Below are 25131 nucleotides of genomic sequence, written 5' to 3'. Positions count from 1 at the left end.
AAAATGCAGACCTTCCATGATGTGTTGTTGGTCTCTATTAAGGGCTTAGTTTCATAATAATAAAATTAAATATTTATAATTAAATTTTTATTTATTATAGTTTTATTGTTTATTTGTTTTCATAAGATATAAATAACCTGAATTCCCTAGGAGGTTGAAATGGATGATTGAAGAAATTACATATTTAGCACTTAAGAAGAAAAATAATGTATTAGCAGATAGCATAAGATGTGGTAATTATCAGTTGCATGAAAAATGCAATGAGTAGACCAGAAAGATTATTTAATAGGTTAAGAATAGATAAAATGCAGTATAATCTACTTTTTCTTCAATGAGGAAAAGAAAAAGAAAACATCTTGAGTTCTTTTGATATATAGCCTGTAGGAACATGTAACTAAAGAAGTCAGATAAGAAAAGGAAAGCTACTTTTGAGATGTGGTGTTACAGAAGGCTGTTGAGGATATCATATACTGAAGGCATACAAATGAATGGGTATTAGAAAAAATCAGTATAATTAAGGATCCATAAGGATCTTGACAGAAAGTTAAAATATTTTGGACACATTGAAAGGAAGGAAGGAGGACTTCTCAGAACAGTAATAGAAGGTAAAGTTCCTGGAAAAAGAGGAAGGGATAGACCATCAGTGAGATGGATGGATGGATGGTATGTGTGGAGTGACTGATCTTCAAATAGTTGAGGCCTCCAGAAAAGCATACAACAGGACTACATGGTGAGGCCTGGGTGTGGCACATCACTGAGCATCGGAGTGTCCAAATGGCATCTGTGGATGCCTAGCTAACATATGGAATGGAACATATAAAACATTGGTAAAATATTAAATCCACAGTTCATTAAAGTAATTCATCTTCAGAAATGTAACATCATGCAGAGCTTGATAGTAATAGCAATGGATCTGGTCTGATGATGCACAAATAGGAAGTATATGAAGAGTTAAGTAAACGTTGATGATATATCACCTCATGGTTTGTGGAATGTTTTAGACATAAAGTTTAACAAGACTTTTATGATAGGACAAATCCCAAAGGAATGAAAATAAGGCAGAATTGTTCCACTTCACAAGGAGGTGATAAGACTGAGGCTTTGAATTTTGGGCTGATTTTGTCTCTAGAGTTGTTGTTAAGGTGTGAGTATGATTAATGAAAGGTAGCATCTTGAGATATGTTTATAAAGTGACATTTTCTTTGAAGGCCACTGTGCATTTGATAAAGAGAAATCATGTTTTACCAATCTGCTTGCATGTTACAGCATGGTGACAAATACACTGAACAAGGGAGATGTATATACATTGGCATATTTAGATATCAAAAAATCTTATAAGAAATTTTTATATAACAAGCTGGTAATTAAATTAGAAGAGATGAGGTTAGATTATAGATTAGTGCATTGGAATGAAAATTGGATGTCTCTTCTAGGCATCAACATGTTTATAGAGGAGCAGTGTCATGGAAAATTAGTCACTTGTGGTGTTCCCTAGGAGTCTGTTTTAGGACGATTGCTGTTTAATGTGTATTAATGTTAATAGCATTGGGAGAGGTTTAAATAAAGATATGTAATTGTGTGTATATAACGCAAAGTAGGGGTGAACCATGATGATTTGATGAGTTATTTAATGACACTTATGACATAATAAAGTTTATTAATTGTGTATTCACAAGAATAAATAATGGTTTTTATTATTGCAAATATTTTGAACAGAAACTTTAACATTATTTGTTCTAGCTTCACCTTGTGATTTTGCTACACTAATGATTCCTAGTTAGTTGCTAGTTGAAATATTTGTAACAATAAAAACTATTTTTTATTCTTCTGAATATGTGTGTCTAGTAAACTGGGATAAGTAGATCAGATATTGTGGCTTTACATTAGGACTTGAATAGACAGCTTAACTGGGCAAGTGAGTGGCATGCTAGTTCAGTGTTTCAAAATGTAAGGTTTCATTATTTGGAAAGCAAAATTGGGATGCCAAGTTTAGATTTAGTAAAAACAGCTTAAGAGAGAGAGAGAGAGAGAGAGAGAGAGAGAGAGAGAGAGAGAGAGATGTAGGAGATAATGGTTCTTTGGGTTTATTGGAGAAATACTTACAATATGGGAACATATTTCTAAAATTGTAGAGAAATCACAATTGGATTATGGTAGTGATGTGGAGGATATTGACATATAGAAGTAAGAAGGTTGTTTTTTCTTGTATGAAGTCTTCATCAGGCCACATAGAAATTGTTCTGTGCAGTGTTCATCATCTTGTTTCTTAGTAATGAGGATATGCTGGGATGTTCCAGAGATAGTTGACTGAGGCGATTTCCAGTCCTCAGTATGCTAGGTATTATACTTGAGAAAATGCAATTTGCAAAGCTGGATAGGAAAAGTGGGGAGGGGTTAATGACTGAGATGTATAAACATGTATCCATTTATTGCTAGATTAATGTGGAAGAGAATTTTTCCTTAGAATGGACCAAATCATTTGTAGAACAAGAGGTGATCATTGAAAGCTGTGAAAGAAGGTTATATGAACAGAAGAGTGGTTTGGAAAGTGCTTCGTGTGCATGGACTGCAGTGAGTGTAGAAACAATGAATGAGTAAGGTGTGGTTTGGTGATACATTTGTGTGATGGAGGAACAGTTCATGGTGGATATTTTGACTCCATAGTAGTATGATGATGAGAATTATAATACCCATTGGCATCCCATAACCTTCATGCCTCTGATTTTTTGTAGACATAGACTCTTTGTAGACTCTTATGAATTGCTTATCAAAACAAATGTCCTTGTTACATGTTGCCCTGATATTTTCTCCTATTCCTCTGGTATTGCTCCGAGAACAGCTTGAAAATAAACCGATATTCAGCCCATTCTTAAAAAGGACAACACATCTTTACCATTAGTTATCATTGAATTGCTATGACTTACTTCATTTCTTTCTAATTAAGTTTGCCATTAATGCTGAATTGCTTCAAGTTGCCAAATGTACTATTTTCCTTCTGTGAATCGGTTATCTTTTCCAGTTTATAAATTCTCTCTCATTCATTGTTTTGCTAATGACAGCATGTTGCTTCCTCATTTAACTGTTCCTTCATTGAAATATTTATCTCTACAGCCCTAAATTGCAATCCCCAAACTATCCTTCGTTGGATTCTGATGACATTAGCTTCATTGCTACCGAAACTCTGTCGCATTTTGCGGAAAGAAAGAAAAATAACCTTTTTCTTCAGTCTTACTTTTGACAATACCCAGATGTCTAGATAAGACAAATTTCTCTTTTTGATATAATTCTAACTTCCAGTTTTTCTTGGCATAATAATATTACAAGTATTGCCTCCTTAGCATTCAGGAAATTATGTCTTCTGATTTGCTTTATGCATTTCTTTTTCTCTGAACAATTGCTAACTGTATTTTTCTTTATCTAATTGAACCCCTAAGGTTCTTTGCTACACATACCAACTCCTTCTATTCATTTCTGTTAAGAGCTCTTTTGTTCCATTTCTGGATTCCCATCTCAGCTAAGTCTTTTTGGATATTATTCTTCAATGCATCCACAGTCTACCTCTGGGTTGCTTTCCAATAGGCTTCATCTTGAATGCTTATTTAGCCATTCTCTCCTCACTTGTTCTTTCCACATGTCCCAGCCATCTCAATCTGTTTGCTTGAATCTCATGGACTAGAAGTGGGGATCTGTAGAGTTCCTATAGTTCTTAGTTATGTCTTTTTCTCTATTCACTTGTTGTGTTAGATCTTACAGTTCCATAGACTTTTTCTGATGATTCTATTTTCAAAGATCTGCAGTGCTTTTGCATCTTGGTCTGTTAAGCTCCAGAAGCTTCTTTCTGAATTTATCCTTCTGAAGGCGACATGATGAAATGCTGCAGTATAAAAGGTATAGTGGAGAAGGAACTGACGATGAATGAGTAGGAGGCATATGAGGAAATAAGTAAATTTAATGTTAATAAGACAGTAGGACTCAACAATATGTCACTGCATGTTTGGAAGGAATGCTGTAGTGAATTAACAGCACCCTTGGCAAACCTGTTTAATATGAGTCTAACAGGGCAAGTTCCAATGAAATGGAAAGCAGGAAATATTGTTCTGCTTCACAAAGGGATGGAATAAGACAGGCTGCAAATTAATCTGTATGTCTCATTAAGGTTTTAGAGAGATTGGCGATGACAGGATTCAGAATTGTGTTGATAATAGCAGTATTCTCTATGATGGTCAGTATGCATTTGTTAGGGAAGATGATGTTTTAGCAGTCTTCATGTGTGGTGACAAATTCACTGGATAGAGGAGATGTACAGTGAAATACTTGGATTTTTCAAAGGCCTTTGATAGATTGCAACACAGCCAACTGGTAATTAAATTGAAATGGATGGGATTGGATTGTGAGTTGGATAAGTAATTGGCTGTCACATAAGTATCAATGTATTGTATATAGGAGAGTGGTATCCCAAAAGAGGAAGGTCACTAGTGGAGTACCCCACAGCCATTATTGTTTAACTTATATGTTGATGACATTAGGATAGGTTTAAGTGGAGATATATAACTGTTTGTGGATGGTTTAAAGTTGGGATGAACTATAAAGCACAGAGCAGAGTAGATATTGTAGCTCTACTGGAAGGTTCCCAATAGGCTGTTCAGTGAGGACTGAGAGTGGAGATGTCAGTTTAATGTTGCAAAGTGTTAGTGTCTTGAAATTTATTACAGAAGGATAGGATGCAGAGTATACAATTTTTAGGGAAGTTTTGAAAGAGGTTGAAGCAATAAGAGATCTGGGAGTGAGGTTAGATAGAGACTAGTGGTTTAAGGATATATATACTGTTAAAATTATGGGAGCATCACAGTGGATTATGGCAATAATGAGGAGCACCTTGACTTGAAGAAGCAAAGATGTTATGATTCATTTGTATAAAGACTTGCTTAGGCTGCATGTGGACTGTCGTCTCTACAGATTTGGTCACTTGGTTTTCAAGGAAAAGAGGATATATTAGAGAGGGTCCATAGAAGACTCATTAGTCAGTTTTTTAGATCTGTGGAATGTGGGTATGAGGAGAGATGGAGGGAATGCAATTTGTAGTGCCTTGTGAATATAAAGAGTGGGTATATGATTGTGATGTGTAAGTTGGTGAGGTGTTGTTATCAGATTAATGTGAAGGAGATATTTCATAGATTAGAGAGAGAAACAAGGATAGAACTAGAGGCCATCCCTGTAAGCTATATAAGAAAGATGTGAGCAAGGGAGTGAGGAACAAGTTCTTTGCATGGAAAGTCATGTTGAGAGGAATGTATCACTTAATAGTGTGGTAATGCAGAAACTGTGAATGAATTTAAAACGCTGTTAGTTATCTCTTTGCATAAAAGTATTTGATGGTCTGATATTAATAAGAATAATAAATTTACTTTGCATATCACTATGTTATGGAGCAGATACTTTACTGAAATGAAGCTTCAGTACTTCATAATTTAAATTTTTGAAGTTTCAGAATTGAGTAAATTATACCAAAAAGTCTGATAACTCTTTCACATAATTAAATACTAATGACTTGAAGTGGAAATTGTTATGGAGTATTGATCTCACCAAGAAAATCATAAATGTGCATATGCTATCCTGAAAGTTAAAGTATTATGATTCTCATTAGGTTATTATATAAGTAGATGTGGAATAAATAATTATGCATGATTTGTATTATTATACAGCCAGTATTTTTCATTTATTGTAGATGGTAGAATCAAGTCTTGAATATCTCAATAAAACTGTAATGGAAGATAATCCTCTGTTTTACGTTAAAGCTGTACTTAATAAAGGAAATGTTTCTATTGAGCCTTCAATTAATGACATATATAAAATGATTATGCGTAACTTGCAGGAAACTGTTGAAGGGTGAGTTTAATTGTGTTTATCATTTCAACTTTGAAGTCCATTAGTAATTTATTTATTTTGCATAGTATAATTTTTTAAGAAATTATACTCTGCTTATGCTGTGTATGTGCATAGTATAAGAAAATTATGCTATACATACTATGTTTATTATTTTCAAATAATTATTATTCTAACAGTGTTGTTATAATTATAAACAATTCATTAATTATTACTTTCATTGTTAATCTTATAGAAAGATAACTTCATTGTTGTTTGTTTGTTTGTTGGTAGTTTATCATGCTTGTCATCATCATCATCAAATTTCTGATATGCATTCTCAAGAAGTGTATAGGATACTACAATAGTACTACATGATTAGGTTCACATTATTATTTGTATCCTATGAGCAATTTTCTTCCAAATTAATCTCTTATTTTATTTTATTTTATTTTTTTTTTCAGATCGTTGATACTGCCAATGTAACATTTTGGTTCTCTCAGGCACTAGAAACAGCATCAATCACTAGGATTTTGTTCGTCATTTCGGTCCTTTTCTTGCCATCTTCACATCAAACAGCATTGTTTCTAACCTTTCCTCTTCCATTCTGTCCAAGCTGCAAAATTAGCTTGCTCTACTGATTTTTCTTGAATTCTAATATTGTCAATTTGGGCCTAATATCTTCATTTTTTTATATAATTCTGTCCTTAATGCCATCTGTTTCTTCTCTTAATTTTTCTCAGAGCTCTCACATTTGTGTTACCTAATCTTTGATCAACTCTCTTTGATAAGTTAAAATTGATTCATATATTGTCTTGTATACTGCTAGTTTAGTGCTTGAGCTAATTTCTCTCATATAGTATATACATTTATTCAATGGACTCTTTACCATACTAGCTCTTTGCATATGCTATTTGTCTACTTCCATTATTAATTTTTCATCTTCACTAAAAATTGTGCCTAAATAACTAAATTATATGTTTGTTCTTAGGTAGGTTCAATATTGAGAATTCAGTTAATGTTTTCTATGTTCCTCCATATTTTATTTCTTTTATCTTTTTCTTGCTAATTTGCATGCACAATTTTTTAAATGAATTATACAATTTAATTAAATACTCCTGAGAACTCATACTGTATATATTTCAGAATATAACTTAATTTGCATAAAGAACAGTTTACTAATACATTATCACCCAGTCCCCCACAATTTAAGGAGTGAATTTACACATCATATTACAAGATGTTGTGTTTACATCCTGGCAGTTAGGAATCTGGCATCCGAGAGACTAGGGAATGCATGTCTGTGTAAAATGCAGGAAAAGTGAATATCAGCATAACTGACTTCAATAGTGGTGTGTCAGAAATGACTGAATACTGACAGAGAGAGACGAGTAGTGCAATGGAGAGTAAGGAAGACAATTGTGATGTGGAAATGTATATTACATTAGTAATAGAGTGTAATAGATTTGGAGGTGAGTGATGTTCAAGTGAATAAATCTTTGGAGGAGAATGATGTTCAAGAGAAATGCTGGGCAAGAGGCAGTTGCTTGGAGAGAGAGAGAGAGAGAGATACTGAGAGAAGAAGAAGAAGATGTGGAATATATGAAGAATGAGTTCGGAAGATGAAAGAAGAGATCAGAAGAGTGGGAAAGCAAACAAGAGTAGGAGTGAGAGAGAGTTATTAGAATGATAGAAGGAGAGAGAACAGAAGAACAAAGGGAAAAAGATAGAATGAGAGTACAGTAAGATGGCACACAATGAGGTGGTTATGCTTGAAATGCACAATCACATCATTACAATCTCAAGCATTAAACCTCATTAATGTACAATCGCAAGCATTAATGCTTGAGATTGTACAGTAAAGAAATGTGAGAGGGAAGATAGCATGTCATCCAAATATGTTAATACAGAGCTGAGAAGAAGAGCATAAATAATGAATGGCATGACAGCAAAAATGTGTTGAAAGAGAGGGTTGAATTATGTCAATGCCTTGAGTACATTTAAGAATAGAAGACAGCTGTGGCAAGAAATGGACTGCACTTGAGAAAGTTTGGATGTAGGCATCGGAGGTAATGCTGCCCTTTTGGCAAATGAGAGTGTTAATGTAGGAGAACCAGATTTGTCAGTGCAGATGGTAGCAGGGGTGGCCTCTTATGGAATAGTCATTTAGGAGAATGAGATTGTATGGTATAATGCAGAATTCTCTGGAATCTGGAGGAAATAATAACTGCTATAGAAACGCTAAAAAATACATTGATGTTTATGAATACCAAGTGTATCAGGAACAAAGGAGATGAATTGGTAGCATTGATAGCCTCATACTGTCCAAAGATTGTTGGGATCAGTGAAACATGGTTAACAGATAATACAGACAGGAGTAGAACCAGCAAGATATAGCATATTTTAGCAGGATAGGAAGGTCATATGTGGTTGTGGAGTAGTGCATTATAAGTGTCATGTTGTATTTTCTCAAAGTAGAGAATTTGAAGGAAAATGATACTAATGGTTTTGAGAGCAATATGTAGTTAGGTGGAGATGTTTAGGACATTATATTTAGTGGAATGTTGCTGTAAACAGGGAACAGGTGAAGAGTAGGAGATGTTTAGGCAATTGAGTTTGGCAAGTGCAAAATGAGTGATCATTTTTGAAGATTTTAACTGCTGCAGTATAAATTGAGAGGGTACATTGAAGGAACCTCCTCGTAGATTGTGTTATAAATAAAGGCAATCACTCAGAATTCACAATCGGGCGTACCCTGGGCAACATTGAAATTCAATGGCTAATCCTTCAGCTACTGGAACAATCATGCAAACTATAAATTTCGCCTCATGAATGTAGTTAAAACCATGCTCCAGAATCGACAATTCTACATAACTTTGCAAGGAAAGTAGAGCAGATGGAGAAACCAGAAGAATGTTTTACCTCAAGGCAGCATATTGGTCCTGATACTGTACAATATTTATACTAATGATCAGCCAACCCACCCACAAGTGAGGAGGTTTATCTATGCCGACGACACAGCCATATGCAGTCAAGCAAGGAGTTTTGAAGAAGTTGAGAAGAGGCTGACAGAAGCCTTAGAAATACTCACCACTTACTATGAGACCAATTGCCTGAAGCCTAACCCAAACAAGACCCAGGTTTGAGCTTTCCATCTGTGCAATAGGGAAGCAAAACGCCAGTTAAACATTGTCTGGAGAGGAAAATGCCTCGAACACTGCAGCAACCCCAAATATCTTGGAGTTAAGCTGGATCGTACCTTGTCATATAAGATGCATTGCCAGGAACTAAAAGGAAAAATCTATGCAAGAAATAACATCATAAGAAAAATGACCAGCATGACGTGGGGAGCTCAACCAGAGGTACTTTGTTTGATGGCTTTGGCATTGTGTTTTGTGGCGGGGGATTACACTGCCCCAGTGTGGGAAGCATCTGCCCATGCAAAACACATGGATGTAGCTTTAAATGATACCACTGGGATCATAACCAGATGCCTAAGACCAACCCCAGTCAACAAGCGGTATCCCTTAGCAGGCATAGCACCACCAGGCATAAGATGTCAAAGTGGCCTGTGAGATGGAGAGAAAAAAGCAGATGACAGATGAAAGACACCCAATGTATGGCCATATCATCATGGCTTCTCGACTCAAATCAAGGTGTAGTTTTATGCAAAGAACAAAACCATTGATCCATAAACCTGAGGAGCGACGCCTTGTTCTATGGAGGGAATTGGTTCAACTTCAAGAAGTCCCCATAATTAAGGAAGAGTTAACCAAGGGATATCATCTACCCTGCAGTACCTGGAGGACTGAACATCTTAGAGTGGGAGTGTCCATATGCAGAAGTAATCTGATTAAATGGTATGCAGATTATGCAGATGATGACAGCTGTGATGGCAGAGACATCCAAACTGATGAAAATCTTTTATGTTGCCCAAATCTAACTGATGTGTGCTCCATGGATGACATTCTGATGGTCAATGACAAGGCGATACAAGGCACTGTTTTTTGGAGGGAGAGGATATGATTGGTGTTCCAGACTTGGAAAGTAAAGTAAGTAATTGAGAGGAACAGCACATAGTAGTAGTAAGTGAATGGATTTTCTGCAATTCTTCAGGGACTGGTGTGCATGCATGTGTGAAGGCTAAAATGCTGGGAGAAACTCCTGTTAGAGTCTTAATGGAGTGAAACAGCTGAGAAATGATTAAAAATATTATTTAATTCTTCCAATAATTCATTTCAGTAACTGTGACTTAATCAGAGAATAAAATATGAGACTTGTTACACACACACACACACAAAGGCAACACAAAACTAAGTGAAATATGTGAACAAAAAGGTTAGAGTCCTGACTAGGTGGGGCACCTGTTGGCAGCCTACGATGCAAACAAGGATCTGACAGTATGTATTACCAACTTGTAAGTTGGTAATACATAATACAAATATAGTGGTATACAGAGGAATTGTCAAAACTACAAATAGATAAGAGACTGCATATCCACACACACACACACACACACACACACACACACACACACACACACACACACACACACACACACACACACACACACACACACACACAAAGGATACTCAGTCTCTTGTTCACTTGTAGTTTTGACAGTTCCTCTGTTTATCACTATACTTGTACTCCTTCCAGACACAAGCTGTTAAAGTAACTCGCAATATGATTTTTTGCTAACAAATTGGTAAGCCTCCTAATTAGTTACTAATGATGTCCTATGAATTCTCTAGCAGAATTCATATTTCTATAGAACTTTCTATAGAACTTTTTTTCTATTATGTTGGGCTTATACATGAGAAATTGACTGGTCAACCCATAGTATTTTAATACTGGGGATGTGAAGATATTTGAGAAAAAACTTGTTCGTATTAGATTTGAAGGCCTGTGCATTGTATTCCTTGGAAAACACATAGGAAGTTCCAGAATATAGCAGCAGTAGTAGTAGTAGGAATTTATTTATTTATTTCATATGGGGTTTCCCTCTTTCATCTTCCATCCCTTAAGACAGGCTGAGCCCTCCTAAGAAAAATTAAGTATGTATTTATGACTATGTAGATAGGTATGTGTTCACAGAGTCGGTTTGTCTATTCTGAGTGGTGAAAATCTAATTTTTCCTGGAGATTTGAGTAGTCAAAGATAAAGTTAGAAGATTAGTTCTCTTTTATGGAGAAATAAGGCAGAACTGTGTTTTGCAGGCATTAAATTTCATAAGGTCATCTGAACCCCATCAAAGAATGGTTTGGAGATCAGAACAAAGTTTGCATGGGTCATTACATTACTCTGTAAGTTGTGACCATTTGTGTGATCCAAGATTTGTCAAGCTAGAATGAAATATAGTTTACTGTTATTGGCAAAACTGTCTATTGGATTGGTGGCCAACCGGAGAAGTGATATGTAGAAGGAAGAAGAGGGATGATTTTACTGCTATGACTTCCAAGGACGGGGATCCCTCGAGTCTACTTAGCATATCTTTGAAACATATTACCCTCACTGCATGTGAAAAGTGTGTGTGTATTGGGGGGGGGGATTCTTGCTAAACATGCCAGCAGGCCAATTCAGGCCTCCAATAAGCAAAGTGAATTTTTCACTTGGTGATGAAAGACATTTACTACCTTGGGATCTGTTTGCCACACCACAAGTTTGTAACTAAACTGGAAAAGATGAGATTTTATGACAGATTACTGAGTTGAATACAACAAGCTCTGAGCTAGGTATCAGCAATTATCCCAGAAGAGGAAAGTTACTAGTGGTGTGCTGCACATTTCATTAGAGTCAAAAGACTCATCACAGGAGGTACAGGTACACCCTGTTACACACAAAGCTAATGAAACCATGCTTTAAACTCATTCAATGTATCTACATTCACTAACGTTATCAGGTAATGCATTCTACTCATCATACACTCTATATACAAAGAGCCTGCTAGTTATTCCCTTGCACCCCCCCCCTATACAGCTTCCAGGGGTGGCCTACTATTCTACCACGCTCTCATTCTATGAAAAATTTCTTCCATATTAATCTGATAACTACTGCATACCACATACCAACATAAACACACTAGTCATATCCCTCTCTTCCTTCTATTCACAAGGCTTTGCAAAGTGCATTCCTCAATCTTTTTTTATATCCCACATCATAGAGACCAGTTATCATCTGAATCAGTCCTCTCTGGAATTTTTCTAATATATCCTCAGCACCATTAATACTAAAAGACCAAACTATGCACAACAATCCATATCAAGTCTGATCAAGATCTGATACAAATGAACCACAACCTCTTTATTTCTGCATGTTAAGGTACTCCACATCATTGCCATAAACTGATGTGACGACTTCACAATACCCATTGTTGCCTGCGAAATTTTAGTACTTTACACTTTACAACACTGATCCAACAGTTTCATGCGTGCCCATTCACACAATCTATTCAAGTCCTGTAGGGCCACAACAACTGCTTAATTCCTCATCACTCTCCTCAGTTTGCATCATTTGCAAATGGATGCATATCTCCAGTTAATCTCTTTCCTATATCATTAATATACAAGTTAAATAATAGTCCCTGAAAAACAGACCCCTGCAACATCCCATTAGCAACTTTCCTCTTCTGTGGAAGAGGAAAGTTGCTACAACTTGCTGATAGCTGTCTGAAAGCCAGTTGCCTTTCCAACTTATTAATCTTTCATCCAATCCCATCTGCTCCAGTTTAGTAATGAACTTTTGGTGTGGCAACCTATCAGAAGCCATTGCAAAATCTAAGTGTATTACTGTATTTGCATCTCTTATTTGCATAAGTGAGTTGATAACACATGAAATCCCTTTCCCAAACCCATGCTGACAAGCATAAACAATACCACTGTAATTGACCTAATTTTGTATCCTAGCTGTCACCAACCTCTCCAATATCTTAACTACAACTCCAAATATACAGATTAGCCCTATAATTTGTAGCTTTAGTCATATCACTAAAGCTACATATTATTATGTAGCCAAGGATTATGCTAACTACCTGGAATGAATATTTCCTTAAGATGCATGGTGATATGTCAAGTCCTATTGCATTATTGATACCTGGCTTACTTAACCCCTCTTGTTCATTCAACAGCAATCTTCTCTTATTTCATTCCATGAGGTATTAACTATTGAGTGAATACCTCAAGTCTTCTGCAGCAGTTACCAATCCATCACTTTCGTCCATTAACATTATCTTACAATAATCATTTGTCTTTGCACTTGCCACATATTCAAAAAATTCCCTAGAGTTTTTCTTGGTCTGATTTGTTTATTTCTGCTCATACTACATTGTTGCTATCCTTATCAACTGGGTCACCCTCTCAACCTACTCATTATACTTTGCATGCAACTGATTATTACCATTATTCATCTTGTGCTGCCTCTAAAGTGCCTTCTTCTTTCAGATTTCATGCTTCATTCTCTCATTCATTTGACAACCTACGTTGTTGAGCCTTTTGATATTTGGAAACATTCTCACACTTGACATGTTGTTAAGTATCTCCTTGTCAGTTCTTAAGCAGTATTTCTTTCTGCTCTAGTCTCCCTCCAAAGCTGCTCATAATCAACAGCATTGTATAATTATAATACCACATTCACTCATTTGGGATTTTGCTAAAGCTGAGACTTAAATTAAACAGCATAGTCAAAAGCATCACAAGTTCCCCTGCACATTCTCTTAAAATGAGAGTCAAAATCCTATCCAATCCCAAAGCTGTATTTGCATTCAGATTTTGCAATATCCTAAGTACCTCTAATTCATCAGCCTTTGTTCTTATATCAGTTCTCATCACCTCTACCATAACAATATCTTCATATGATCAGATCTAAAATTCTAGATCCTCGCATGCCTTCCTTTACATACTGCTCAAGTTAGTTCTCTTTCATTAACTTAAAAAGTTCCTTTTCCTTAATCCCAAAGATTATCTCTTCATTCTAATCCTAATCTATACTGCTACTTCTTCTTTCTCAGCCTTGGTCGGTCCACTGCTGGGCAAAGGCCTCCCTGTTTTTTGACCACTTCTTTCTATCTTTGGCAGTCTTCTTCTGCTTCCTCTCAAAGTTAATAAGGTCATCATCTCATCTAGTTCTCGGCTTTCCTCTGTTTCTTCTTTCGGTTGGTATCCATTTGGTAAGCTCCTTGGTCCAGCATCCATCCTTTCATCTCATTACATGACCTATCCACTTCCATTTTCTGGTCTTAATATGAGTTAGAATATCATTTATCTATAATCTATATCAGGAGTGGCCACAATGTGGCTTGCGATCCACATGCAGCTCGAGTCCACGTATCATGTGGTTCTTCATGATCTACCAGGAAAAAATAAACAAAAAGAGAAGAGTCGACAACAAAAAAGAGGAACAAAAAAAAAAAAATGAGAGAAGAGAGCGAATAAAACAGGGTTAATAAAAATTACTGCAATAAAAAAGTTTAATTTGAAACACATTAAATGAAGTTTACTTTGAAAAATTATAATAATTTTAAAGTCGAAACACAATTTTAGTTACTTATTATTTAGTTACTAGTAGAAGCCTTTCTTGTATCCATTTGCTTAGTAAACTCCTTAAAATTAGGCGCGTAATTAGTCAAAGCAGTTCTTACAAGCTTGTTACAACTTTATCATGTGTACACTACTTACTCCCATACCATTGCATCGGTCAAAGGTTGCAGCTCTTCTAAGTCTTACCGAAATTATTTTGGTCCAAAAGGCCTGCAATCCACCCCGATCTTAAAATTTCACATAATGATCACCCTTCCCAGACTTACAGCAACCAGATACATTGAGGCTCTCTAGCAGCCAATTACTAATGTATATGTTTCTATTCTCTCTTATTCATCTCTCAAGATGACTTGGTAACCCACAGACTTTCAGTCTATCCTCATAGGAAGCATTTCACAGACTTTCCACCATCTTGGTCACATTCCTGTAAATCTTCTGCAGCCTGTAAGGAATTTAAGTGACCAGAACTGTGTGTTCAAAAAAAATCATCAATAAACTTTTATCTCAGTCCTCACCTGCATCCTACACATGGCACTGATCTATTTATAGTTCTTTTAACCACTTATGGGATCAGTATAAAAAAAAAAAAAAAAAAAGAAAGAAAGAAAGAAAAAAAAAAAAGAAGTCCAGATGTTGCCTTCTTAAATTTTTATAAATTGGAATAATAACTTTCCTATCTCAGCTTGCTAGTGTTTTCTTCAATCCAGGTAATCTGATGAGTCTGTTCTGGCCACTTTTGCAATAATGTCCTCAAATCTTCAATTCCTATTCACAATCATTCCCATCCCTAGCCTCATCAGTTTCCTGCAGTCCATATATAGCTTGTAATCTCTTTATTTCTAAAAGCAGGACCTCACACTTTTCGACATTAAACTTGTAGTCGTTATCCTTTGCTCATACTATCAGTATCTTTAAACTGTCTTGCAGGATATATAAGTCATCTTTATTGATTGTCACTTCACTCAGTTTTGCATCATCATCAAATTACTGGATATTTTCCCTTAAACGATTTCCTATATCATTGATATACAACTTAAATAGCAATGATATCATTGATATTCAACTAAAATAGCAGCAGCTCTAGCACAGAGCCGTCTGATACATAATTCTCCCACCTTCTCCAGGATTCAGTTCTTTAGTTTAATATTATTTAATGTTTGTCCATCAGCATCCTCTTATCCATATATCCATCCCCATTTGCTTCAAATTTATGTAACTGAGTTTCATATGGTAGCCTGTGAAATGCTTTTGCAAAGTCCAACAGTATCAGCATGTTTCCATTTCCTATATCGAACTTATCTGTTTCTTTATTATAAAAAGTGAATAAATTACTAAGGCAGGAGTTACCCCCCTCACCAAACTGTGCAGCGGCTGCCCCATAGAGTATCATATTCCTGCTTGTTGATTTCTGAATTGCATCTTTTACCAATTTCTCTACTGAGAAATTGGTAAAATTGGTAAAACTGAGAAACTGATTAGTCTCTAAATTGATACCACTGTTCTGCTTCCTTTATACAAGAAGTGCAAGTTACTTCACTTTTCACTACCTTGATATCGTTCCAGACCTGAGACTTAAACAGCTTGTTTAGAGGAGCTGTCGTTTCCCTTGCACACTGTCCTAATGATACTGTACATACCGATATGTCATCTGATCCCAAGGTCATATTTGCATTAAAGTTTAGAAATATCCTAAGCACCTCCATTTAATTTACCTCTATTCTCACATCAGTTGGTGCCTCATCTGGCAATTCATTATCTCCGCTTGGATGGTACACCTTTGCAAATTGAATGCTCAATTTGTTTTTGTTGTTTTTGAATCACATTGAGCTGATACATAATCATTAATATTAGTCCCTGAATTTTCTGCAGATTTTCTCCTTAATAAAGTTTCTTTCCCTTTCCTTTTCATAACCTTCAGTGGGACTGCAGACTCAAATATCAATCTTTGCCTAATTTATTTTTAAATTTATCTATGCTATTCTCTTTGAAATTGACATGCAATAACTTTATTTTCATGTTTAGTGTTGAATTATATAGCTTCTCCTTCCATTCTTTTTGGTTACTCTTGAAGAAGTTATCTTATTATCATAGTAATTTTGATAATAGTTGTTTTATATTGTGTAACATATTATCCTAAATATTGCTATAATGCCATATGTTAATTGAGATTTGCCTTCTCACACATGATTTGCCTTCTCACACATGATTTGCCTTCTCACACTGCATTGCCATAAGCTTAGGTGAATATTTTTGTTACATTTAAAATTATATTTAATTCTCACTTATCATATCACTTAAGTTTGTAAAAGATTACTAAGTGTTGGGTGCATTAAAAAATTAAGTGTACATTGATTTTATTAAAAAAACATTTTCTTCTTTTTTAGAACGAAATTATTTGTTAGGTGGTTGGATGGCACATGTATAGAAGCTTCTCCACAGAAAATTGAAGGACAGAATGAACCATATGTATTCTCATTTTTTAATGATATTTGTCTTCATCCCAAAATAAATGAGTTGGGCTTAGAAATTCAGAGAAATGTTCAAATGCTTCTTCTCTCAATATATAAAGCATTGGAACAGTGGAAAAAATTCCATTCTTTATGGAGCCAAGATAAGCAAGCTGCTTGTGAAGAATTTGTCCAAAATAATCCAGATGTTGTAGATTTTGATAACAAATTTCAGTACTATTTACGTATTAGAGAAGAGGTAATTATAAATTCTATTAGTAATCAGTACATGTGAAATGACTATGAAATACTAGTAATGTTTCAGCTTTAATTAAACTTATAAAAATAAGTTCTTCCAATCTACTTTTAGTTGGCAATATAACACACACACACACATATATATACATTATTTAAATTTATTGTTATAATGCTAACTTCTCCATGATCAATCTCCTGACTCTAAGGAGATACACAGAGTCAGGAGACTTATCAGCGTTTCCTGTTTCCTCTCTCTATCTGTTTAAGTGATTACACTACCTGAGATCCACTATGCTCAAACATTCCTGAATGCTAAGAATTCAAGTTCTTTCCTAATATTCTCATTTTTAATGTGGATATATGTGATAGTGCCATCTGTTCACTCATAGTCTTAGAACTCTTGTATCTGTGGTTTCTATTCATTGAACAAATGTTTTATTTCTAATCAGCTCCTTAGACACATAAGCTAAACTTAGTTTGAGCACTGTCTAGGTGCTCAAACTAAGTTTAGCATAGTTTTTTTACAAATTTTTTTTACAAAGTTTAGCTTAGTTTTTTTACAAATTTCTCTCATATTTCATATAGACTTGCTAATTTAACTTCTTATCATACCAATTTTGCTAATTCTATTGTCCATTTCCATATTGGATTTGCCATCTTTACTAAAAGTTGGTCCAAAATAGCTGAAGTGGTTTACTCATTCTGTAAGTTTTCCATTCAGGATGTAGTTGATGTTTTGGTATTCCTGCCAATTTTTATTATCTTTTATCGCTGATTTTCATACTAAATTTATTACTGAATTATTCAATTTAGTTAGGGAATCCTGCAGATTTCTGCTGGATTTATTTAACAGTATAACACCCTCTGCATAAAGTGATGAGTCGAGTTGAATATCTTCAATTTATTTATCAGGTTTAATGCCACTTTCCTTCATAATGCAATACACACACACACACTCTCTCTCTCTCTCTCTGCTTGGAAAGAAGTCAACAGACACCATGGTATGAGGAATAAGGTGCCCGCCTTAATAAGATGTAGGACCTCCTTTTGCTGGGATGACTGCTGCAGCAATTCTTTCCACAAGCGTATGATTGCAATCAATGGGAATTTTGAACCATTCTTCCTGTAGGCATGTAATGCAGTCATGGACTGTGATGGAGTGGACGTTCCTTGATCTCACCTGACACTCCAGTCCACCACAGATGTTCAATAAGATTAAGATTAGATCTCTGTGGAGGTCAGTCAAGTGTGGTGATGTTCATGTCCACAAACTATGCAGTTACAGCAGCAGCCTTATGACACAGTGCATTGCCCTTGCTGAAAGAGACAATGGTCATTTCCATATATATGCCACAAAGTAGGAAGCATTGTATGTCCAGAATGTTCAGATACCTCTCAGAGTTCAGTATTCATGTCAGCACAAACAGGTCTGATGCCAAACCAGGAAAAACAGGAGCATACCATCACATTACCATCTCTGAATTTCATTAGGGTTATTCACTCTGGAAAGAGATGGGCACTGGGCATCCACCACATCCACACCAGTACATCTGCTCAACAGAGGGTGTAGTGTGATTCATCACTCCATAACACAGCTTTCCAAGCTTCCATTTTTCACTCTACATGCTCCTTGCACTATTAATGATGATGCTGCATGTTGGTTCGGGTAACACGAGACTTGCATATGCAGTCCTACTCTGGAAATCCATGTTGTGAGCATTGGTTCTGAATGTTTTTGTGCAGACTGTTAATGCCCATAATTCCATCTTTAATGTGTTGGCTGATGAATGGTGGGTTTGACATATTATCCTTGGTAGCATCCTATGGTCATATTCAGTGAATGTGTGGGTTGTCCACTGCGAGTAGCACTTACAGTTTGCTCCTTGCTCTTCCATCTCATTATGATATCACTGAATGTTAACCTGGGATAGCCTAATTTGTCAACAATTTGTCAAACAAATATGCCTGCAACATGGCATCCTATCACAATACCTATTTGAAACTCTATCAGTACCCTTCTTATAGCCATTTCACCCAGACACAGTTGCACTGATTTGGGAGCATTGTATACCTCCAATTTAAATTGGCTACAAACACATGACATGATTCGTTACATGGCTTAATGCACCTTGCTCATGGGGATGTCCATTGACTTGTTTCTGAGCAGGGTAAATGAACATTGATACCATATAATTGTAGCATTTCAAAGTCTTATCCTATGCCTTTTCCAGATCTACAAAATGTCAATAGAAATCCTTGTTATTTTTCCTTTGTTTTTCTTTGAAAATTTGATCCTGACAGTCTTTATTCGGCCTGAACTCACTTTGTACTTCTTCTTCAAGCTTCTTTTCTGCAATTTTCTTAGCCTATTCTCAAATGTGCTTGTGGAAATCTTATCTGAAATACTCAGCAGAGAAATTTCTCTATATCGCTTATATTCAACAGAGAAATTTCTATATATCGCTGCTAATGTCACGTCCCTTTAGAATGTTTTATGTCGATTTTATTTTTGAATAAAATGATTAGATTGCAATGAATGTATGGTGTTGAATTCTGGTGTGCAGACAGCTAATCTCATATTTATCTGACTTTCAGGATTTGAACTATGATGCATTCATTATCAAGAACCAATATTCACCCTTCCTTTTTATAAATCTATGAAAAATATTGTCTTTTCTTTATACCCTTTCTTGGGTACCTCTCTCTTAGTGTTTCATCATCTGGTGTGAGTGTTATTACCTCAGTAAACTATATCCAGTGAAGCTATCATTAAATTAAAATCTTTGCATCGTTTTCCTATCATGTTGGCTAAAGTATTTATTAGATCTTAGAAACTCTAGAATTCACTTGCTTTGTTTTATACTATCTCCTCTTTCCAATCCATATTACCCTAATTAAAATTCCCCATTAAGAATTTATGCAGTTGTATTCCATCCATTCCACAGTTATTAACATTGAATTTACTTAAAATCTCAAACACTCTAAATTCATGATGCTACTTTCTCTCCCCCCCCCTATTTCTTTCCCATAATTTTCTATTCTACTTCTGTTGTTAAGTCATTATTCTGTATAATATGTGCCAATCGCATTTATGATAATGTAAACCCTATTAAGTCATTTGTCATAAACATTCTTTCTCTTATAAACCACATAAAAAGGTTTATTTACTCCAATTCTGTTTTTGGGGTAGAGCTTATTCACCCATTATTATTTTGAAGGAATGGTTAAGAAGTTATTGGATTATAGTAAAAATTCAGGATAGATGAGAAGCTATCATTTTGGGTTTTGCAGATGCCTATGGTATTTATGAAAGTAAGGTTTTATATAAAGTATTACATCCAATTATAGTACAATTATATTTGGGGCTGGCACTAGTGTCCTTGGTGAATGTGGCAGTCATGTTTAGTTAGGCTAGAAAACATGTTTTTAAATTTAAATATAGTCTTGCTTTTTGTCTCAAATTGTGCTGCAGTTGTGCATCGATTAGATACAAGTGTCCTTCAGTGGTGTTATTGTTTGGAACTGTGTTGTATATATTGTGTTTTCGCTGTTGTTTGTTTCACTACTTCAATGTGTAAAGATGGCATCCAACAAGAAACGTATGTCAGCGACGTGCAGGACTTCTATTGCTACACGAAAGGCTGGCTCAGCGTTAGATTTTTTGCAATGGATGCATTGCGGAAATTGCTACATGTATGCACCGAAGAATGTGAAGGATCTGTGGTCGGTCTGGCTAAATGAGAAGAATGAAAATGTGAGAAGTGTCAGGATAGGCTGGAGCATTTAGGAATGGAAGCTAACATTGAGACCAGAGTGGAAGAACTTCAGCTGGAGTTCATGAAAATGAAAAATGACCTCCGTCTTCTGCATGAGGAATTGGAAGTGCCCAGAAAGGAGATACTGGAAGTTAAAACTGAGTTTAATGTGCTAAACAGAGAAATTAGGACTATAGAGATTACTTTAACTGAAGTAACTAGAACAGGATTACGTATGGGTGAGTCTTGGTGAAAGATGCAGTAATAAATAGTATGGGAGTGATTGGGAGGCAACAAAATAAAACCACAAGAGGTCTAGAAGAAACAAAATGTCGTGAGAGTGGCGGGGGGTAAGTAAAAGAGCATTCAGTAATGAAATTGGGAGAGTCATGCTGAATAGCATAGAAAAATGAGTCCACGAGTGACACTTGTGTGGAACTTGAATGAAGTTATGAGTGGTATAATATATGGTGATTCTTTGAGGGTATGGAGAGTGGTATGTCTAAGGCATGCTTGGCTGGTGGGACAATAGAAAGAGTGGCTTTAGCAATAAAGAGAGGGCATGATACAGACAAGATGATAGTTATGGTGGGTACAAATGACCTGAGTGGTGGTATAAATCTGGTAGCAAAAGATTTAAGAACATTGTTAGATATTGTGAAGAGGAAAAGTGGCAATGGGAGGATAGTGTGTGTGCTGCCACATATTTTGACAATTATGAGTTAAGTAGATGAGCGATTATAATGAATGATATGATTGCAAGAATGTGGGAAAAGAGAGGTCTGGAATTTGTTGATATCTGGAGTGTGTTTGAAGGAAAAAGACAGTTATATGCTAGAGATGGGCTGCATCTGAACATGGAATGACATAAGCGATTAAAGAAGTTACTGTTTTCTGAACAAGTTGAAGTAATTGGGCAGGGAAACTAATATTGAAAAGGTTGAGTGTAAGAGAGAGAAACTGTAGCAGTGATTGTATATTTATTGATCCTTATTCGCAGAATAAATTGCAGAAGAGAGGGGATAAAAATCGGAATGGAACTACTGAAATTAGTAACTTGTATATCAGTTCTAAAGCCGGTACAAGAACTAGAGGGAATCTGCAATTTTTGTATACCAATGCAAGAAGCAATCGAGATAAGAGAGAAGAATTTTTGGCATTAGTCAGTGCAATCTCACCAAAAGTTGTAGGCATCTGTGAAACTTGACTGTTAGGAGAAGATGTGGTCACTGGAATTGAATGTGATGGGTGCAGTATTTTCAGGGAGGATAGAGAAGATAGAACAGGGGGAGGAGTACTGTTGATGATAGCTGATGTGTTGCAGCCAAAGAAAGTAGTATATCAAGATGATAGACATGTGAGTGAGAGTTCATTTGAGGCGGTCTGGTGTGAAAGAGTGACCAACGCAACCAAATATACAGTTGGATGCTGCTATAGGCCAGGGGGTACAGAGGGAGATATTGAATTCATTCATCAGCAAATTAGTGCAATGAGTGCAGGTTTAGTGATTATTATGGGGGATTTGAATTATGGTGATATCAATTGGAAGGAGGAAATATCACGTAGCAAAAAGGAAATGGCATTCATACATCTTCTACGAGATAATTACTTGAAACAGCACATAACTGAAGGGACACGTGGTGTGAGAGTGTTGGACCTGGTTATTGGTTCAGAGGTTATATGCATAAGTAAGGTGTCCTCGTTACCTCCAGTTGGTGAAAGTGATTATGTGGTATTGACTTGGGAGATTGCAAAAATTGTGGATTTCTGTCTTAAGAAGGGGGTATATACAGAACTACAGGTTAGGCAATTTTAACAAGCTTCGGAGTGAGCTTGCAGCCATCCCATGGCAGAACATATTGCAGGAGAAAGATGTTAGCAGTGCATGGGATAAAATCAGCAGGTATCTGAGGAAAGCAATATCAGATTGTGTCCCCATGGTCAGTAAGACAAACAAGGCAGGCATTAGATGGATGAGCAGTAGTATCAAGCTTGATCTGCAAAAAAAGAAAATGTTATGGAGAATTTACAAGGAGAAAGGCGATCAGTACACCCATGAGCAGTACAAGGCTCAAGCTAGGAAGGTTACCAGCATAGTAAGAAAAGCTAAATCAGATTATGAGAAGACCTTAGCCAAAGAGATCAAGGGTAATCCCAAAGAGTTCTTTCGCTATGTAGCAAGTAAAAGGAATGACTTCGGAAGCATAACTTTAGTGGGAGCTGATGGTATTGAGGTGACAAAATCAGATGTAATAGTCGAGTTACTGAGTCAGGATATCTTTGTACCTGTAGCAATAACTAATCTGAGAATTGAAGTTAACGAATCAGAGGTATTTAATATATTGCAAAATTTAAATGCAAACACTGCTGTAGGTTTAAATGGAATATCAGCTCGGGTGTTGCGTGAATGTGCAAAGGAATTGTCAACCCCTCTTACTTTCTTGGATATTTAACTTAAGTTTGAACTCTGGTATGGTCCCTAGGAAGTGCAAGTTAGGCAAAGTGGTTCCTTTGCATAAGGAATTATTAGTCTGTAAATTACAGACTAATAATCACCATCTGAGGAGTAGTGGTAAAAGTATTGGAGAAGTTGGTTAAAGACAAAATTCAAGAATGGGTGGATCAGGATATGATTCTCTATAGAGGCCAACATGGTTTTGTTAAAGGTAGATCCTGCCTTAGCAATCTATTAACTTTTCATAATAGAATGACATCTGAGTTGGACAAAGGAAACTGGCTACACAGTGGTACTTCTGGATTTTGCTAAGGCTTTTGACAGGATACCTCATGGAACACTGTTATGCAAATTGGAGCAGATGGGAATGGATACTGAATTGGTGATATGGATAGGAGAATGGCTCAGGGAGAGATACCAGAAAGTGGTGTATGGAGTAGCCGAGTCCAGGATGAGGCAGGTGACAAGTGGTGTGCTCCAGGGCTCTGTGCTTGGGCCATTGTTGTTTAATTTGTATATAAATGATATAGGATATGGCTTAAAGGGAGATATTCAGCTGTTTGCTGATGATGCAAAGTTGGGTAGCACAATAAAAAATCAAGCTAATGTTGAAAGTTTGCAGGATGATTTAAATAAGCTGGTAGAATGGGCAAAAGGTAATGGATGTCAGTTCAATGTGGAAAAGTGTAAAGTTATGCATTTTGAGATTAAACGATTACCAGCTGTGTACTACATTGATGGAACAGTATTCCAAGAGATTGATGAGGCGAGGGACTTAGGGGTGTTGGTAGATAGGGAGATGAAGTTCAGGGAACACATTGCTGAGGTGTCCAAGATTGCACATAGGATTACTTGGTTGTTGAGGAACACACTGACATCTGGAGATTATTATTCCCCTTTATAAATCGTTGATACTTCCACATTTGGATTATTGTGCTCAGGTCTGGTCACCTGGATTCCTTGGAGATGAGGAAGCTGTAGAGAGAGTTCAGAGTGACTAAGTTGGTGAGTGATGTAAAAAATGCTCCCTACATTGATAGATTGATAGGTTGTGGATTGCAGAGGTTGGTTGATAGGTGGAGAAGAGGGGATATGATAAAAACATTTAAATTACTGAAAGCTTTTTATAGGATTGATGCAGAAAGTTTATTTTTCACTTGGTCAGAATATAATCAATTTAGTTTAATCCTTTATTGAAGTGTGAGCAAACAAAGTTTGCACCTGAAAGTATCTTCAGGACTGGGGTAAGGTAGTGCAACACCAGGACGACTCCTTGCAACTACCTTACCCCAGTCCTGAAGATCCTTTGAGGCACAAACTTTGTTTGCTCACACTTGGATAAAGGATTAAACTAAATTTATTATATTCTGACCAAGTGAAAAATAAACTTTCAACATTTTTCTCTAAATCCAGAATAATTTATTAAAAAGGTGGCACACCATTTGGCAACTCCTATAGGTAGAGATAACCTTGCTAATGCGTCTGGCTGGTATCTCCACTTGGGCCTAGCTCCCACTGAAGAGACCTCAATAAAGGTCGAAACTAGTCTGGGTAGTGGCCCTTCCCTTAATGCATAACATTAGACATATCCGCAAGGAGATGTGTTTTGCATTATGGGAGATACTGAGATAGAAGTGTTAGTAGCTTGCTCCACCTTTGCAAGGAGTTGTCCTGGTGTTGCACTACCTTACCCCAGTCCTGAAGATACTTTCAGGCGCAAACGCAAACTTTGTTTGCTCACACTTGGATAAAGGATTAAACTAAATTTATTATATTAGGATTGATCCAGGGGAAATGTTTCAGCTGTGATAGTGATGGAA

General features: G+C 36.2%; 1 protein-coding gene across 1 annotated transcript in view; it reads left to right on the top strand.

Annotated features, from left to right (window-relative positions):
- Dhc98D (Dynein heavy chain at 89D) overlaps nt 1–25131 on the top strand; it is a 1285966-nt gene that overhangs the window by 207788 nt on the left and 1053047 nt on the right. The window contains exons 12-14 of the mRNA XM_090406627.1: nt 2437–2571; nt 5726–5886; nt 16781–17102. Of these exons, the coding sequence (XP_090262753.1) occupies nt 2437–2571; nt 5726–5886; nt 16781–17102 (618 nt within the window). The remainder of the gene's footprint in view (nt 1–2436; nt 2572–5725; nt 5887–16780; nt 17103–25131) is intronic.

This window comes from Typopeltis vanoorti, chromosome 16 (genome assembly GCF_054136105.1).
Source record: "Typopeltis vanoorti isolate ZY-2024b chromosome 16, IOZ_Tvanoo_1.0, whole genome shotgun sequence".
NCBI lineage: Eukaryota > Metazoa > Arthropoda > Arachnida > Uropygi > Thelyphonidae > Typopeltis > Typopeltis vanoorti.
The sequence above is the reverse complement of the archived record's forward strand: the minus strand, read 5'-3'. Positions and strand labels throughout refer to the sequence as shown.